This window comes from Chiloscyllium plagiosum, chromosome 31 (assembly GCF_004010195.1).
Source record: "Chiloscyllium plagiosum isolate BGI_BamShark_2017 chromosome 31, ASM401019v2, whole genome shotgun sequence".
NCBI classification, from domain to species: domain Eukaryota; kingdom Metazoa; phylum Chordata; class Chondrichthyes; order Orectolobiformes; family Hemiscylliidae; genus Chiloscyllium; species Chiloscyllium plagiosum.
In genome coordinates this window covers 31,729,474-31,744,983 of record NC_057740.1, presented here as the reverse complement: position 1 = coordinate 31,744,983, position 15,510 = coordinate 31,729,474, and the positions used below count along the sequence as shown (strand labels likewise).

General features: G+C 43.4%; 1 protein-coding gene across 2 annotated transcripts in view; it reads left to right on the top strand.

The window, feature by feature from the left end:
• Positions 1-15,510, top strand: part of LOC122565382 (TLE family member 5-like) — a 125,909-nt gene that overhangs the window by 26,141 nt on the left and 84,258 nt on the right. For both annotated transcript variants that reach the window (XM_043721309.1, XM_043721308.1), the window contains exon 2: positions 2,306-2,403. In XM_043721309.1, the coding sequence (XP_043577244.1) occupies positions 2,306-2,403 (98 nt within the window). The remainder of the gene's footprint in view (positions 1-2,305; positions 2,404-15,510) is intronic.

Here is a 15,510-nt window from a genome sequence, read left to right as displayed (position 1 = left end):
TGCGCTGAGTGAAGGGAACTAGAGGGAGAATGTTCTGTGTTCTGTTTCTTTTAGTGTCTGCTCCAGGTTATTATCAAACAAGACCGAGCCCCACACTGTTTGCCTTCTCTGTCACAGCTGTGAGCTGTGGGGGCCAGATGGATTGAGCAAACATGAAAAGGTTGCAGCTCTGTTCTAAGCATGGACTTCGAATTTGGCATTGATGATTTTCAGTGAAGTAGTTAATCAGTCCGGTGCACACTCACTCCTCTTCTCTGTAACATTATTGACTTGTGCTATCCCACAGTCATCCCAATGACTTTCCTTAAGACCATGAGAAGCTTTGTAAAAAGTATTTATTCTTCATTATGGATACCATTTGAGCCTAAATAAATCATCAACCCAAGATGCTGATGTTTCCTTGTTATACATTTTTGTGTGTTAGGAAGTTATCTACTTCTGATTGCTATGGATTACCACCTTTTTGCAGGAAGATATATGTGTTAGTTGTTCGATTGATTGAAAGAGTTTTCCTGGTGCAATCCAACAGTTGAATAACCTGCCATCTCATTACTGTGTACACTCATGTAAAGAATAGATGCATGTGGAGAATCACTAGCTCATGTGTCTCCAAATATAGCAAGTTCTCACTACCTTTAGGTTAACAGAGGGAGGGATGAGAGAGGATTGGTTAGTAGAATGAGGGTGTGCTCAATACCTTCACAAAATTGCATTAACCTTTTATGGTGGTCCAGTAATCACTAAGTTTAGGTTCTCAGAGTTGTACATGGTCTGAACTTATAAATGGTAAGGATCAGAGAGACTCAATACACATCAAAGGAATGCACAAATTTAGTATACAGGTACAGCAAGCACTTAAGCAATTGGTGTGGCATGGTGGGTCAGTGATTAACACTGCTGCCTCTCAGCACCAGGGACCTGGGTTTGATTCCAGCCTCTATGTGGAGTTTGCACATTCTCCCCATGTAAGCTTGAGTTTACTCTGGGAACTCTGGTTTCCTCCCACAGTCCAAAGATGTACTGGTTTCATGGGTTGGCCATGCTACATTTCCCAGTGTCCAGGGATGCGTAGACCAGGTGGAAATGCAAGGTTACATGGGGTGGGGTAGGGTAGGGGATGGAATGCTGTTCAGAGAGTCAGCGTGGGCTGAATGGCCTGCTTCCACATTGGAGGGATTCTATGAACATTACATGTTGGCCTTCAATATTGGAAGGAGAAAGTGAGGACTGCAGATGCTGGAGATCAGAGCTGAAAATGTGTTGCTGGAAAAGTGCAGCAGGTGAGGCAGCATCCAAGGAGCAGGAGAATCGACGTTTCAGGCATGAGCCCTTCTTCAGGATTCCTGAAGAAGGGCTCATGCCCGAAACGTCGATTCTCCTGCTCCTTGGATGCTGCCTCACCTGCTGCACTTTTCCAGCAACACATTTTCAGCTTCAATATTAGAATCCAATCACCTTGCACTAAAGGTGGCTTGCAGCAATTGGACTACAGTGAGACCAGCACCTGAAATATTGTGTAATTTTGATCTCTATATGTAAGGAAGGATATATTTCCACTCAACACTGTACAGTGAAGGTTCATGCGATTGGTGGGTTAATTGCCCTGTGATGGGCTAAGTAAATTGGGCTCTATATTCTCTGGAGTTAAGAAGAATAATAGGTGAGCTCATTAAAACATCGAAGATTAATTAAGGGGCTTGCCTGGGCCGGGTAGATACTGAGGCAATATTTCCCCCGGCTGGGGAATCAACAAGCAGCCACTGTTTCAGGATAATGGAGTGTTCATTTAGGACTGCAATGATAAATTTTTCAGTCAAAGGATTATGAATCTTTTGAATTATCTGCCCCAGAGGATTGTGGATGCTTCATTGTTGAATATATTTAAAGCTTAGATGGACAGATGTTTGGCCCCCTGGGAAGTGAGTGGGAAAGTCAAGTGCAAGCCACAAGATCAGCTATGATCAGATTGAACCGTGGAGTAGGTTCAAGAGATCATGTAGCGTACTCCTCCACGTTTCTTAGCTCTAATGTACATTGAGAAAAGCCAGACACATTTGACAAGCACATTAATGTGTCCCATCACAAAACCATCCCCTCAAAGGTAGAAAATCGAGCAGACAGCATGAACAAGCCTAAAACTATGATCTGTCCTCATCATCTGTTTTTGTTTCACAACGTTTCCTACTCCTAAAGAAATTATCGTAACAGCCACACATCAGTCTTTTCTGCTTGTAGGTTAAAATGACTAATTATATATCTTAAGTTGTTTTATCTCGTAATTAACTTTTTTTTCCTTTTTTTAAAGGCTCCATCACAGTCAGCACAACAGTTGAAGTTTACTACCTCGGACTCGTGTGATCGAATCAAAGATGAGTTTCAGTTTCTGCAAGCACAGTATCACAGGTAATGAGATTTTTCTTTCATATACTGGAAACCATTTCACTTTAGGATAATAAACGACAGTACTGAAAGGTGAAAGTTACAATTCATTCTGGCTAAGCTCTAGTGCACATTAAGATGCCAATAACTTTATATTGATGCTTGAAACCAAATGGCAGCCTTTGAGTCATTACTTTGCTATAGACTGCTGCATTCAACCTTGTGCGCACCAGTCACATCGAATCAAAGGAAGCAAGAAAGAGCTTTCTTTTCTTTAAAAAAAAGTACAGAGTAAATGTAGTTCATTCAGTCCCTCAAGCCTGCCCACCGTTCTAATCTACTATCTGAATTCCACACCTTGATACGCAAAATTGATGTGAGGCATCATTTTGTAATTGTGGCCGCCTTCAGGATAACGTTCTGTTCTTAACTTTATCACGCATTATGGTAATGAGATGCTTCATGGCTGAGAAGGGTCTCTTGGTTAACCATGTTCTGAATATCTGATGTCCATGGAGTTGTGAAAAAGTTCTTGGAATGACTCTAAGCCATACAGTGGGCTTTTAAATTAAAAAATTCAAATTTCTTTTCACAATTGAAAGAAATGCTGTTTCTTAGCTGTTTAGGATGCCCAAGCAAAATGTGGCCAAATTCTAAAAATAGCAATTCAGCTGGCTTACTTCTCTCCAAGCAGGAGGTTCCCTTTTTTGACTATCCACTCAAATGTAGTTAGGTGTTCAGAGGCCTGTCTGGTTTAGTAATTGCCCTCAGCAAAGTAGACTGCATTCTGTGTCTTAGCTTCTCACAACAAACTGAAATTTAACTCTTGTTACAAAGACATTTTGTGGTTTATATTTCTTGGAGTGAACTTTTAAAATAGAAATTCCAGTTTATTTTTTTTAAAGAGGGTTTCTTATAAGTTACGTAACTGGTACCAATTACTTGCTTTACTACCAACCCTGTTTGGAGCTGTTTTTATTGTTGTTCAATAATGACTAGCTTGGAGAGGCTCTTAATTTATTAGGTATTCACCTGGAAGGAAGTCTGTGAAGAGCATACTGACGGTGGAGGAAAGCTTGCTCAGAACAAGCTGTCCAGTGATCTCTCCTATTTCTGCAAAGAAGACTGCTTTTTGGGGAAAAAAATTAAGAAAATTTAGATGTTGTTTTTCTTGAACAAGCAGAGTCTCCAAGACTTCAGAGAAGTTTGTAATTTGTGACTTGGCCACATCTGGAATATGCTCTGTTTTAGCCGAACAACCCATTGACTAAAGTGTTCTTTTTTTTTTTTTGAAAGCCCATGTTTGCAGAGAAATCTTTTATTTTTCTCAAAGTATGTACACGTTTTGGAAATATTTTGAGAGAAAGCCTTCTATATTCTTGATAATAGAAGTTGTTGCACTTTCATTGAATGCATTATGTTCAGTTAATTAAGACATCTCCTTCAATAGATCAGTTTGTTTAAAATCTAATTTAGATGAGATATTGAATAGGTTGTCTTGGCAACTAGGAAAGTTATGTTTAGTTTTGCTGTGGTCCATGGAATAATGACACAAGTGGGACACTGTACATCTCAAGCCCCAGGAGCAGCACTACTTAATCTCTAAGTGTGTTCTTCAGTGCAGGACAATACTTTACATCCTGGATATGGTTGGAATAGGCTCGGGGCTAAATACAGTGTGTTAGATTGGCTGTAAATTGGCGAGTTGTTAAAATGGGAGCTAACTGGGTAGAACATTGGAGTTGAGAGTGTGATGCTGGAAAGGCACAGCTGGTCAGTCAACATCTGAGGAGCAGGAGAATAGATGTTTCGAGCAGAAGCTCCTCATCATGAATGAGGCTTGTGGGCCAAGGGGGTAGAGAGATAAATGGGAGGGGGATTGTGCTCGGGGCAAGGTAGCTGAGAAAGGTCTGTATTTCCATTTATTCAACAAAAGGGTTTTTTTTCATGTTAATCTTCAGCAAAATGATAGGCAATTGTCTCTCCTTTTTTTCAAAAAATGTACAGTGTGATTTCATTAGCAGGCATGGGAACAAAAGGCCAATCACCATGTAACTGTAATCATCTCTCTTAACGCTTCTCAAACAGCGAGTGAAGCACTTAACTGATTTCAGATCCGGGAAAAAGTTCAGTAATGCAGCTGTGCAGTGCACACAATTTGTCTCGAAGAGAATGAAAATTGGGACGAAACTGACAGCCCATATAAATGGAAATACTTGACTATTAAAATACATGGCACAGTTCTTTCCTTTAGGGATTCTGGATCAGTGGTGCTGGAAGAGCACAGCAATTCAGGCAGCATCCGAGGACAGGCAAAATCGACGTTTCGGGCAAAAGTCCTTCATCAGGAATAAAGGCTTTTGCCCGAAACGTCGATTTTGCCTGTCCTCGGATGCTGCCTGAATTGCTGTGCTCTTCTAGCACCACTGATCCAGAATCTGGTTTCCAGCATCTGCAGTCATTGTTTTTACCTCTTTCCTTTAGGGATGTCAAGCTGTTTCTCCATTTCAACCTGTTTGACTGGTCAAATGTAGGACTCTTGAGTTGTGGACTTCCTATAAAATTATTCAGGCAAATTATTGGGAGGACATTTTGTGGCTGTACGGGACATTGGTGAGGCTGTTAATGGAATACTGCATGCAGTTCTGGTCTCTCTCCTATATGTAGGATGTTATGAAACTTGAAAGGATTTACAAGGATGTTGCCAGGATTTGGAGGGTTTGAACTATGGGGAGAGGCTGAATAGACTGGGGCTATTTTCTCTGGAACTGAGGCTGAGAGTCATTGAGCCAGATGTACAGCATGGCAACAAACCCTTCAGTCCAACCTGTCCATGCCGACCAGATATCCCAACCCAATCTAGTCCCACTTACCAGCACCTGGCCCATATCCCTCTAAACCCTTCCTATTCATATACCATCCAAATGCCTTTTCAATATTCCATACACGTACCACCCTCTGTGTGAAAAGGTTGCCCCTTAGGTCTCTTTTATATCTTTCCCCTCTCACCCTAAACCTCTAGTTCTGGACTCCCTGACCCCAGGGAAAAGACTTTGTCTATTTATCCCACCCATGCCCCTCATAATTTTGTAAACCTCTATAAGGTCACCCCTCAGCCTCTGACGCTCCAGGGAAAACAGCCCCAGCCTGTTCAGCCTTTCCCTGTAGTTCAGATCCTCCAACCCTGGCAACATCCTTGTAAATCTTTTCTGAACCCTTTCAAGTTTCACAACATCCTTCCGATAGGAAGGAGACCAGAATTGCAGGCAATATTCCAACAGTTGCCTAACCAATGTCCTGTATAGCCACGACATGACTTCCCAACTCCTGTACTCCAAATTCTGAACAAGAAAGGAAAGCATATCAAACGCCGCCTTCACTATCCTACCTACCTGCGACTCCACTTTCAAGGAGCTATGAACCTGCACTCCAAGGTCTCTTTGGTCAGCAACACTCCCTAGGACCTTACCATTAACTGTATAAGTCCTGCTAAGATTTGCTTTCCCAAAATGCAGCACGTCACATTTATCTAAATTAAACTCCATCTGCTTCTTCTCAGCCCATTGGCCCATCTGGTCCAGATCCTGTTGTAATCTGAGGTAACCTTCTTCGCTGTCCACTACACCTCCAATTTTGATGTCATCTTCAAACCTACTGACTGTACCTCTTGTGCTTGCATCCAAATCACTTGTGTAACTGACAAAAAGTAGTGAACCCAGCACCGATCCTTGTGGCACTCCACTGGTTACAGGAGCACCGATCCTTGTGGCACTCCACTGGTTACAGGCCTCCAGTCTGGAAAAACAACCCTCCACCATCACCCTCTGTCTTCTACGTTTGAGTCAGTTCTGTATCCAAATGTTCACCCTTTATTTCATGAGATCTAACCTTGCTAACCAGTCTCCCATGGGGAACCTTGTCAATAGCCTTACTGAAGTCCATATAGATCACATCTACTGCTCTGCCCTCATCAATCCTCTTTGTTACTTCCTCAAAAAACTCAATCAAGTTTGAGAGACATGATTTCCCACATGATTTCCTTATTCAGTCCTTGCCTTTCCAAATACATGTACATCCTGTCCCTCCGGATTCCCTCCAACATCTTGCCCACCACAGAGGTCAGGCTCAGCAGTCTATAGTTCCCTGGGTTGTCCTTACCACCCTTCTTAAACAGTGGCACAATGTTAGCCAACCTCCAGTCTTCCGACACCTCACCTGTGACTATCGATGATACAAATATCTCAGCAAGAGAAGTGACCTTAGAGGTTTATAAAATTAGGAGAGGCATGGAAAGGATAAATAGACAAGGTATTTTCCCTGAGGTGTGGGAGTCCAAAACTAAAAGGCGTGGGTTTAAGGTGAGAGGGGAAAGATTTAAAAGGGACCTGAGGGGCATCTTTTTCAAGCAACGGATGGTGCATGTATGGAATGAGCTGCCAGAGAAAGTGGTGGAGGCTGGTACAATTACAACATTTTAAAAGGCATCTGGATGGGTGTGTGAATGGGAAGGGTTGAGAGGGATATGGGCCAAGTGCTGGCAAATGGGACTAGATTTATGCAAGATATGTAGTCGGCATGGGCGAGTTGGATTCAAGGGTCTGTTTCCGGGCTGTACAACTCTGTGACCCTAAGAAAGGAAAAGATTATGCTTCAGTCAATTAAACTTTTATTTAAAGCCAGGTCCATGTTTTATTGAGCCAAGTCTAGTCCCTTTTATACCAGTGTGGATTTGATGGGGAGACTGGTTTTGGACTGTGTAATGACGAAACGCAATTTTTAAAAATGAGGTCTCAACCTCTTCACCGCCCCCGCCCCCCCCCAGCCCCAATACTTTTGTGTATTCTTGACACTTGACAAAAAGTGTGAAATTGTGGTTTAAACCATCTATAACAAATGAAGGTCTTGTGCAGCGCTCAGATCATTCAAATTCAACAGGCTCCCAGGTCATCCAAATAATAACACGTCGTTTTTGTGCAATCCTCAGATCATAATTGAGTGCTTAGTTTGCAAGTTGCATGAAACTAGCCGATCAAACCACTGAAAGACTCACCGGACTGGATTGTTACATGAGGTTACTGAACAACAGTGTGAAATGATTAGAAATGTGGCCATCAGTTCAGTGATGAAACAGCTATACGTTGAATAGATTTTTGTAAACCACAGTTTGTTCATGGACACTTCATATCTACTCAATTTAGCTTCTACGTGAGAAAGAAAAAACTTGCATTTATATAATGTCTTGCCTAACCTCAGTCTATCTTGGAGCACTGGTACCACAAATAAAGTTTTTTTTGAAGTGTGCCGCTATTTTAATGCTAATGGCTGCACGGTAAGACCCCATAGATGGCAATAAACTGAGGACCAGGTTTAATGTTTATTGAGAAACAAATGTGAGCTCAGACACCAAGAAATTCCATTCTCTTCCAAATAGCACCAGAGTCTGTTTTGCAATCATCTGAGAGTGAGACCAGGTCTTGGTTAAATGTCATGTCTGAGAGATGGCACTTCTGATAGCAGCAGAATGGGGATGCTGCACTTTGGTTGGATTGTCAATATCGTTTTAGCGCTCAGTTCTAAAAGTAGGTATTCTCATGTCATTTTACCAGGAGCATGTTAAAATTAAAGGACTGATTCTGCATTCCTGGGAGGTAACAGGTCATGTGGGCTCATGTTTAAGGGGTATCAGCTCTCCACATCACACTTCTAATTGCCAGCAATGTTGAGAGCGCCTAAACTGAGAATACCCCTCGTGTTCCTTTTTATTGTTTCATCTGAATGTGCATTACACAGTCTCTCAGAACTAGTAATTGAAAGTCCAAGTACAGAACATGGTTCAGTGATTTGTGTTCAGATTTGTGAATATGAGCAAAATTGGATTCTGAAGCTCTGTATAGTTGTCATATAAAACTCCACTTGTTTTCTGTCTTGTTCCAAACTTCATTAACCCATCAAGCTTCTGCTTGCCGACCTTCTGGTGCTTGGTTGAGAGGATCTTGATTTTTAAAATTCTCAGTTCTTACTTTCAAATTTGTTCCTCAACTGTGCATTATCTCTGGGATCACCTACACCTCTTCCAGATTGGCGCTCTCACTCTCCTCCCTCACCCCAATTTTGGCTTCTTAGCTACTACCACCTTTCATCACTTCAGTGGCAGTCACTGTCTCAGCTGTTCAGATGCTAGGCTGTGGAATTCCTTCCTAAACTCCCCTGTCTCTCCTGTGCTCTGCGTTGCTCTCCTCCACATCCCTCTCCTTTCAGAAGCTGCTTTTAAAACCCACCTCTTTGATCAAGCATTTGGCCTTAGCTGTAATATTTCCCTGTTTGGCCCAGTGTCAAAATTTGGTTGAAAGTGCACTTTAAAAGGGCCTCGGGATGTTTCTGTATGTTCAAGACTCTATTTAAATATACAAATGTTTTTAAACGAAGCAAGCTGGTGCAGAGATGATTATTACGGCAGTGACATGTTACTGTGCATTTAATAAACCAAACGCTACCATCTTGAGCATCAGTTTGACAGATGCCTCCACTGCAACATAATTACAGTTGCAATCGACTGCAAGAAGTTGCCTGAACCGGAAGCAAACAGAATATATCCACTTTTAGCCTCTGATTATCTACCCCCCCTCCCCCACACCCCCATGACTGGTTCAACTACCCTGCAGTGTGGACCGTAAGCAGGTCTGCATTTCCTCAGATTTAATACCCAAAGGAAAATAGGGTCCAATAAGGTCATCGGAAGTGCTGATACAATCCATTTGCTGAAGTATTTGATGAAAATCAATACTCCTGCTTTCGGTATTTTAATTTTGAACTTGTCGGGTTGGGAATTTGTTAGAAACTTGATTCTCGACTAGTGCGGCAGAGGTGCCTGAGTGTCAGTGAATTATTGTGGACAGCGTGCATATGACTGAGTACAGACGCTGCCCCTTAATGGCAAATATAACAATCATTGAAATACTCCACTCCTGCAGTCGTTAACTGTGCACAGTTGGTAACCTATTACACATGGCTGTTTCAAGGTCAAGACTGATGCACTGGTTGGCTAGCGTCTCACTTCAATTGTAATGTTGTTGCAGGACTTAATATCAATGAGGTGAAGTTGATGGTTTAGTGGAAGTATATGTGCATTTGTGTGTGTAAGTTGGTGATCATATGCCCCCTTTTTTAAATGGTAGCCATTTTCCACCCAAAAATCAGGATACAGGACAAGGGACTGAAGAGAACAGTAGTAGTGTGTATGTCCTTCAAATGACATGCCAAGTTAAAATACCCTCAATCAAAGAAATATATTGTGAACGCTCAACTAATTCTTTTGCGTACTGCGCTGTATCTATGCTGAGCAAAGTCATTGCATCAATTTGCTTGGTTTAACAATGGCATCAGACCATTTTTATTTAATAGCACCATGGGGATGTATCGGCTCGGCAGTTCTCTGACAGATTGTTCTGGTATGTGCCTGTCTGGGAAGTGGAGCTACTTGAGCACCAGAATATCCCCTTAAAAACAAGAGTCAGCCAAGCTAGGAGAAATTGATTGTGGTTTGGATTTGAGTCCTGATTGACTGTAGCATTGTGTAATCTATCTTGGGGAGGATTACTGTGTTCAGCTGGTGGGAGGCTAGAGCCTGAAATCGCAGTAGATCTAACCTGGCATTTAGACAATGGCATCGCTTTGCTCTTTAGTTCTGCAGTGAAGATGTGGCCCTTGTTTTTGCAGGCGTTCTGAATGCAGAGCTTATAATGTTAACAATATCTCCCATGCTGAGTTATCTGTATGTATGAGCATTCTGCTGAGATTATCTGGAATCTGTCATTACTGCTGGCCTGTTTGTATACCTGTCAGGAAGATCATTGCTGCTTCTGACCTCCGCAAGAATTTATTAACGCAAGGGCTGTAGTCAAACATTTCTGCGTGTGTGTTTTAATAATTAGATTTTAAAAATGAATTGTGTCACATGGGAATTTGTATGCTGATTGCTGACAAGCCTTTTCCCATCAGTTTGCTCCACTACTTTGTTTTCATTTGGTGACTAGTGTGTGTTATATAGTTCCACAGACGTTTCCAGCACAAAAAAACCATTCAGCCCAGCTAACCCACAATGTCTGTCTTGCTCTCTCACTCGCTCTCTTAGTCTGACTCCATATTATTTCAACAAATAGTTGCAATCTCTCAGTCATGAACAAGAGATGGCCCACCTCTGACCCTTTAGGCACAAGTCTTAAATGGCAAAAGATCTAAGACTGTGTTAGAGAACCAAAAAAAAAGTCCTGTTGCTCAAAGTGATGAGAATATTTCTTTCTAATAACATTTTAAAAAACTTTTCCAAACTGTCTTTGCTTTAAAAATCCTGATTTCCTGGAGGGAGCTAGAAGTGTTCAAGCTGTCAGTTCCATCGTGCCTCATCTCCCAGGGATTGGCAATGAATGAAAGACATGCTGTCACTAATTGAGACATCATGTTTGGCATATGAGGTGTGTCCGTTTTTGTGTTCCAGGGAATAACTTCTGTTGATCAATCTCCTTTGCTGTTCTGGTTTAAGAACTCTCTCATCTGGATCAACAGGTTGGAGGCTGTTGCAATTGAATGAAGTCTGGGTAAGACTCTGTGCACAGTTTTGGTCTCCTGATTAAAAGATGCATATACTTGCCTTTTTCAAGGTGTGGAGGTTTGAACACCCAATATGAGGCTGGCTATAATGCAGAAGAGCTGGTGGGGATGCAGGTCTCTCGCTCTTGCTCTCTCTCTCTTTCTCTTTCTTTCTTTCTGGCTGCTACCTAACCTGTTGAGTATTCGCAACATTTTCTCTTTCCCAAATTTTGTTTTGGTATCAAAGTCCACTCTTTACTTGAAGTGAATGAGCGGTAGTGCTGATTTTATTCTGCAGAAGCTTTAAAAATGTATAGTGTTTGCTATTTGAATGCTGCATATTAATGTAGGGTACGTTTAAAGTCAGCCTTGTGGCTGGTGTGCCCTGGGAAAAAGATCTGTTTTTGATCATCTGTGTTTCGTATGAAGCTCTAGCAAATACTGTTGACTGGAGTGAGAATCCTTTTGGCTTGTTTAGTGGAAAGTAATTAAATGTTGTACGTCTCTGTGGTTTACTCAATAACTACCTGTGTGTTGGAAATGTTGAGTTTCAGTTTGACTCCTGTAGTTAACCTCTGAGTCAGTTGCTTTGAGCTCCACTCCAGGATTTTAAACACATTATTTAGGTTAACACTTCTCCCAGTTCTGCTATGCCAGTCAGTGGTGCTATCTTTGACAGGAAGCTGCAAAGTCCAAGCAGATCTGGAAAGTCCCACAAGACTTTTTTTTGAACTGGAGTAGTCTGGCTACTTATTTCAAAAGTAATGGCGTGCTGCTCAGTTTGGGATGCTTTGAGGATAAGATGCTCCACAAATTGAAGGTTCCTGTTCTTCAGTTTCCAGGTTCTCTCGCTTCATCAAGGTATTGCTTGAACAGTAACACAGCCTTGCATTATGCTAAGTCAGAGGTTGTGCTGTTTGACTGAGTATGTCAATAGCCTTTGTTAGTGGCAATGACCTGGAGTTGGAAATGCAGACAATCCTAGGGCTGCTTTCCTTCCACCAGAGGGACAAGAAAATTTCCAGTTTTTTTTCCTTTTCCCTATCACTTTTATTTTCCTGTCCCAGTACTTAGCATGAACAGCCTGACTCCAAGTTTGGGGAGAATGATGAGCATTAAACTAAAGCAGTGTTTTTGCTGTGCGCAGTCCTGGAGTGGTGTCACTGGGTGTAAACGTGAAGTAAGTGGCTGAGGCCTGTAGCTGGGGGAGTAAGTAGTCACTCCCAGATTCCTGGCTTCAGGAGGCTGTGGGGCTTCGAGAACAAGTCAAGGTCAGTACCCAACAGCAAGACATTGAGTTAACAGGTGTGACCTTTTGGTGCTGGCAGCAGTCTACTTGCACACATAATCACATTGATCCACTTGGAGGCTGGTAACTGTTATCATTTAAAAAAAAAACCTTAATAGCTGAAAAAAATGATACATCAAGATTACACTTTTTAAAATATTCATTGTAACAAATTACTAAAAACAGTATTAACTGAACAGTATCTTTCTTTGTGACTTGTTCCATATGTTGTATAACAGATGACTCCCTAAATCTTGGACCAACCAAAATAAACACACAGAATATCCTTTAGGTATTCAATTTCTGTAAAATCCCTGCAGTGTGGAAACAGGTCCTTCGGCCCAACAAATCCATACCAACCTTCCGATGAGTAACCCACCCATTCCCCTACCCTCCTCTATTTATCCCTGACTAATGCACCTAACCTACACATTCCTGCACATTATGGGCAATTTAGCATGGCCAGTTCACCTAACCTGCACATCTTTGGATTGTGGGAGGGAACCAGAACAGAGGAAACCCATGCAGACATGGGGAGAATGTGCGAACTCCACACAGGTGACCGCCCGAGGCTGGAATCGAACCTGGGCATCTGACGCTGAGAGGCAGAAATGCTAAACACTGTGCCGCTCCACAAGTTATTCAATCAATCCCAAAGCTGGAAATAGTGAGATGTTGCAGAGCTCTGAAATGCAGAAGAATCTGGCTGTCACATTATATGAATTGCAAAAGGTTAACACCAAGCACAGGAAGTAACTAGGAAAGGTAATAGCATATTCACACTTATTGAGAAAGGAATTGAATGTAAATATACGGTAGTTATGCTTCAGTAATGTTTCTTCAGGGCACTGGTGTGACCACAGCTGGCACAGTGAGCAATACTGGTCTCCTTATTGAAGAAAGAGCGCAAATGCCTTGGAAGTAATTCAATGGTGATTTATTAGACTAATAGGTGAAATGGGCAAGTTGTCTAGTGAGATGAAGTTAGACAGGTTCAGTTTGTATCCACTGGAGTTCAGAAGAGTTGGGTGTGATCTCGAATCCCTACAATGTGGAAGTAAGCCATTTGGCCATGGAGTCCACACTGATCCTCAGAAGAGCATTCAACCCAGAAACCAATACCACCATGCACCCCCCCCCCCACCACCACCAAGATCCCTGGAATCCACAAATTCCGTGGCTAATGCCTCCAGCCTGCACATCCTTAGACTGTATAGACAACTTTGCATGGCCAGTGAACCAAACCTGCACATCTTTGGATTGTGGAAGGAACCCAGAGCACCCAAAAGAAATTTGCGCAGACACTGGGAGTTTGTGCAAACTCCACTTAGTTGCCTGAGGCTGGAATTGAACCAGAGTCCCTGGTGCTGTGAGGCAGCCGTGCTACGCTCTGCAGTCCTGTAGGTTTGATTGAAACCTGTAAGAACCTGTGACATCTTGACGGTCTACATGAGGCAAAGATTTTCCTGTTGTGGGAGAATCTAGAACTGAGGTCCTTTTTTTTTTCAAAAACCAAAGGTTTTCAATTAAAGACACCAGATGGGGTAAAATTTATTTTTACTGAAGATCATGAGTTTTGGACTGTTTCAAAAATCTGTGGAAGCCAAGTGTTTGAACATTTTTAATACAGGTAAAAACAATAACTGCAGATGCTGGAAACCAGATTCTAGATTAGAGTGGTGCTGGAAAAGCACAGCAGTTCAGGCAGCATCCGAGGAGCAATAAAATCGCCGTTTCGGGCAAAAGCCCTTCATCAGGAATACAGGCAGAGTGCCTGAAGGGTGGAGAGATAAATGAGAGGAGGGTAGGGGTGGGGAGAAAGTAGCATAGAATACAATAGGGGAGTGGGGGTGGCGATGAAGGTGATAGGTTAGAGAGGAGGGTGGGGGAAGGTAGCAAAGAGTACAATGGGTGAATGGAGGTGGGATGAAGGTGATAGTGACGTCGAACACTTCTTCCTCCGCCTCCGAGCTCACTTTCACAAATGGACTCCCACCCACCTTCTGAGGACCCCTTCGCCCACTCACTGCATCCACCTGGACACCCCGGCCTGGCCTATTACGCCCTCGACCTCTTCATTTCCAACTGCCGCCGGGACATTAACCGCTTCAACCTATCTACCTCCCTCCCCCACTCCAACCTCTCACCCTCACAACGTGCAGCCCTCCACTCCTTCTGCTCCAATCCCTACCTCTCCATCAAGCCAGCAGATAAAGGGGGCGCAGTGGTAGTCTGGCGCACTAACCTCTACACCACTGAAGCCAAACGCCAACTCGAGGACACCTCTTCCTACCGCCCCCTCGACCATGACCCCACCCCCCATCTCCCAGACCATAGAGAACCTCATCACCTCAGGAGATCTCCCACCCACTGCTTCCAACCTCATAGTCCGGGAACCCTGCACTGCCCAGTTCTACCTCCTTCCGAAGATCCATAAGCCTGACCACCCTGGCCGACCCATTGTCTCAGCATGTTCCTGCCCCACTGAACTCATTTCTACCTACCTTGACACTGTCCTATCCTCCCTAGTCCAGGAACTCCCCACATACATTCGAGACACCGCTCATGCCCTCCACCTCCTCCAAGACTTCTATTTCCCCGGCCCCCAACGCCTCATCTTCACCATGGAATCCAATCCCTCTACACCTCCATCCGCCATGACCAGGGCCTCCAAGTCCTCGGTTTCTTCCTCTCCCGACGTCCCCAACAGTACCCTTCCACCAACACTCTCATTCGTTTGGCCATGGGCACCTGTATGGGCCCCAGCTATGCCTGTCTCTTTGTTGGCTATGTAGAACAGTCCATCTTCTGTAATTACACCGGCACCATTCCCCACCTCTTCCTCCGCTACATTGATGACTGCATTGGCGCCACCTCGTGCTCTCGTGAGGTGGTTGGGCAATTCATCAACTTCACCAACACATTCCACCCTGACCTTAAATTTACCTGGACCATCTCTGACACCTCCCTCCCCTTCCTGGACCTATCCATCTCCATTAATGATGACCGATTTGACACCGACATTTTTTACAAACCCACCGACTCCCACAGCTACCTGGATTACACCTCTTCCCACCCTACCACTCCCAGGAGGACCAGTTCCACCATAGAACACACCAGATGGCCTCCTTCTTTACAGACCGCAATTTCCCTTCCCACGTGGTTAAAGATGCCCTCCAACGCATCCCATCCACATCCCGCACCTCCGCCCTCAGACCCAACCCCTCCAACCGCAACAAGGACAGAACCCCCCTGGT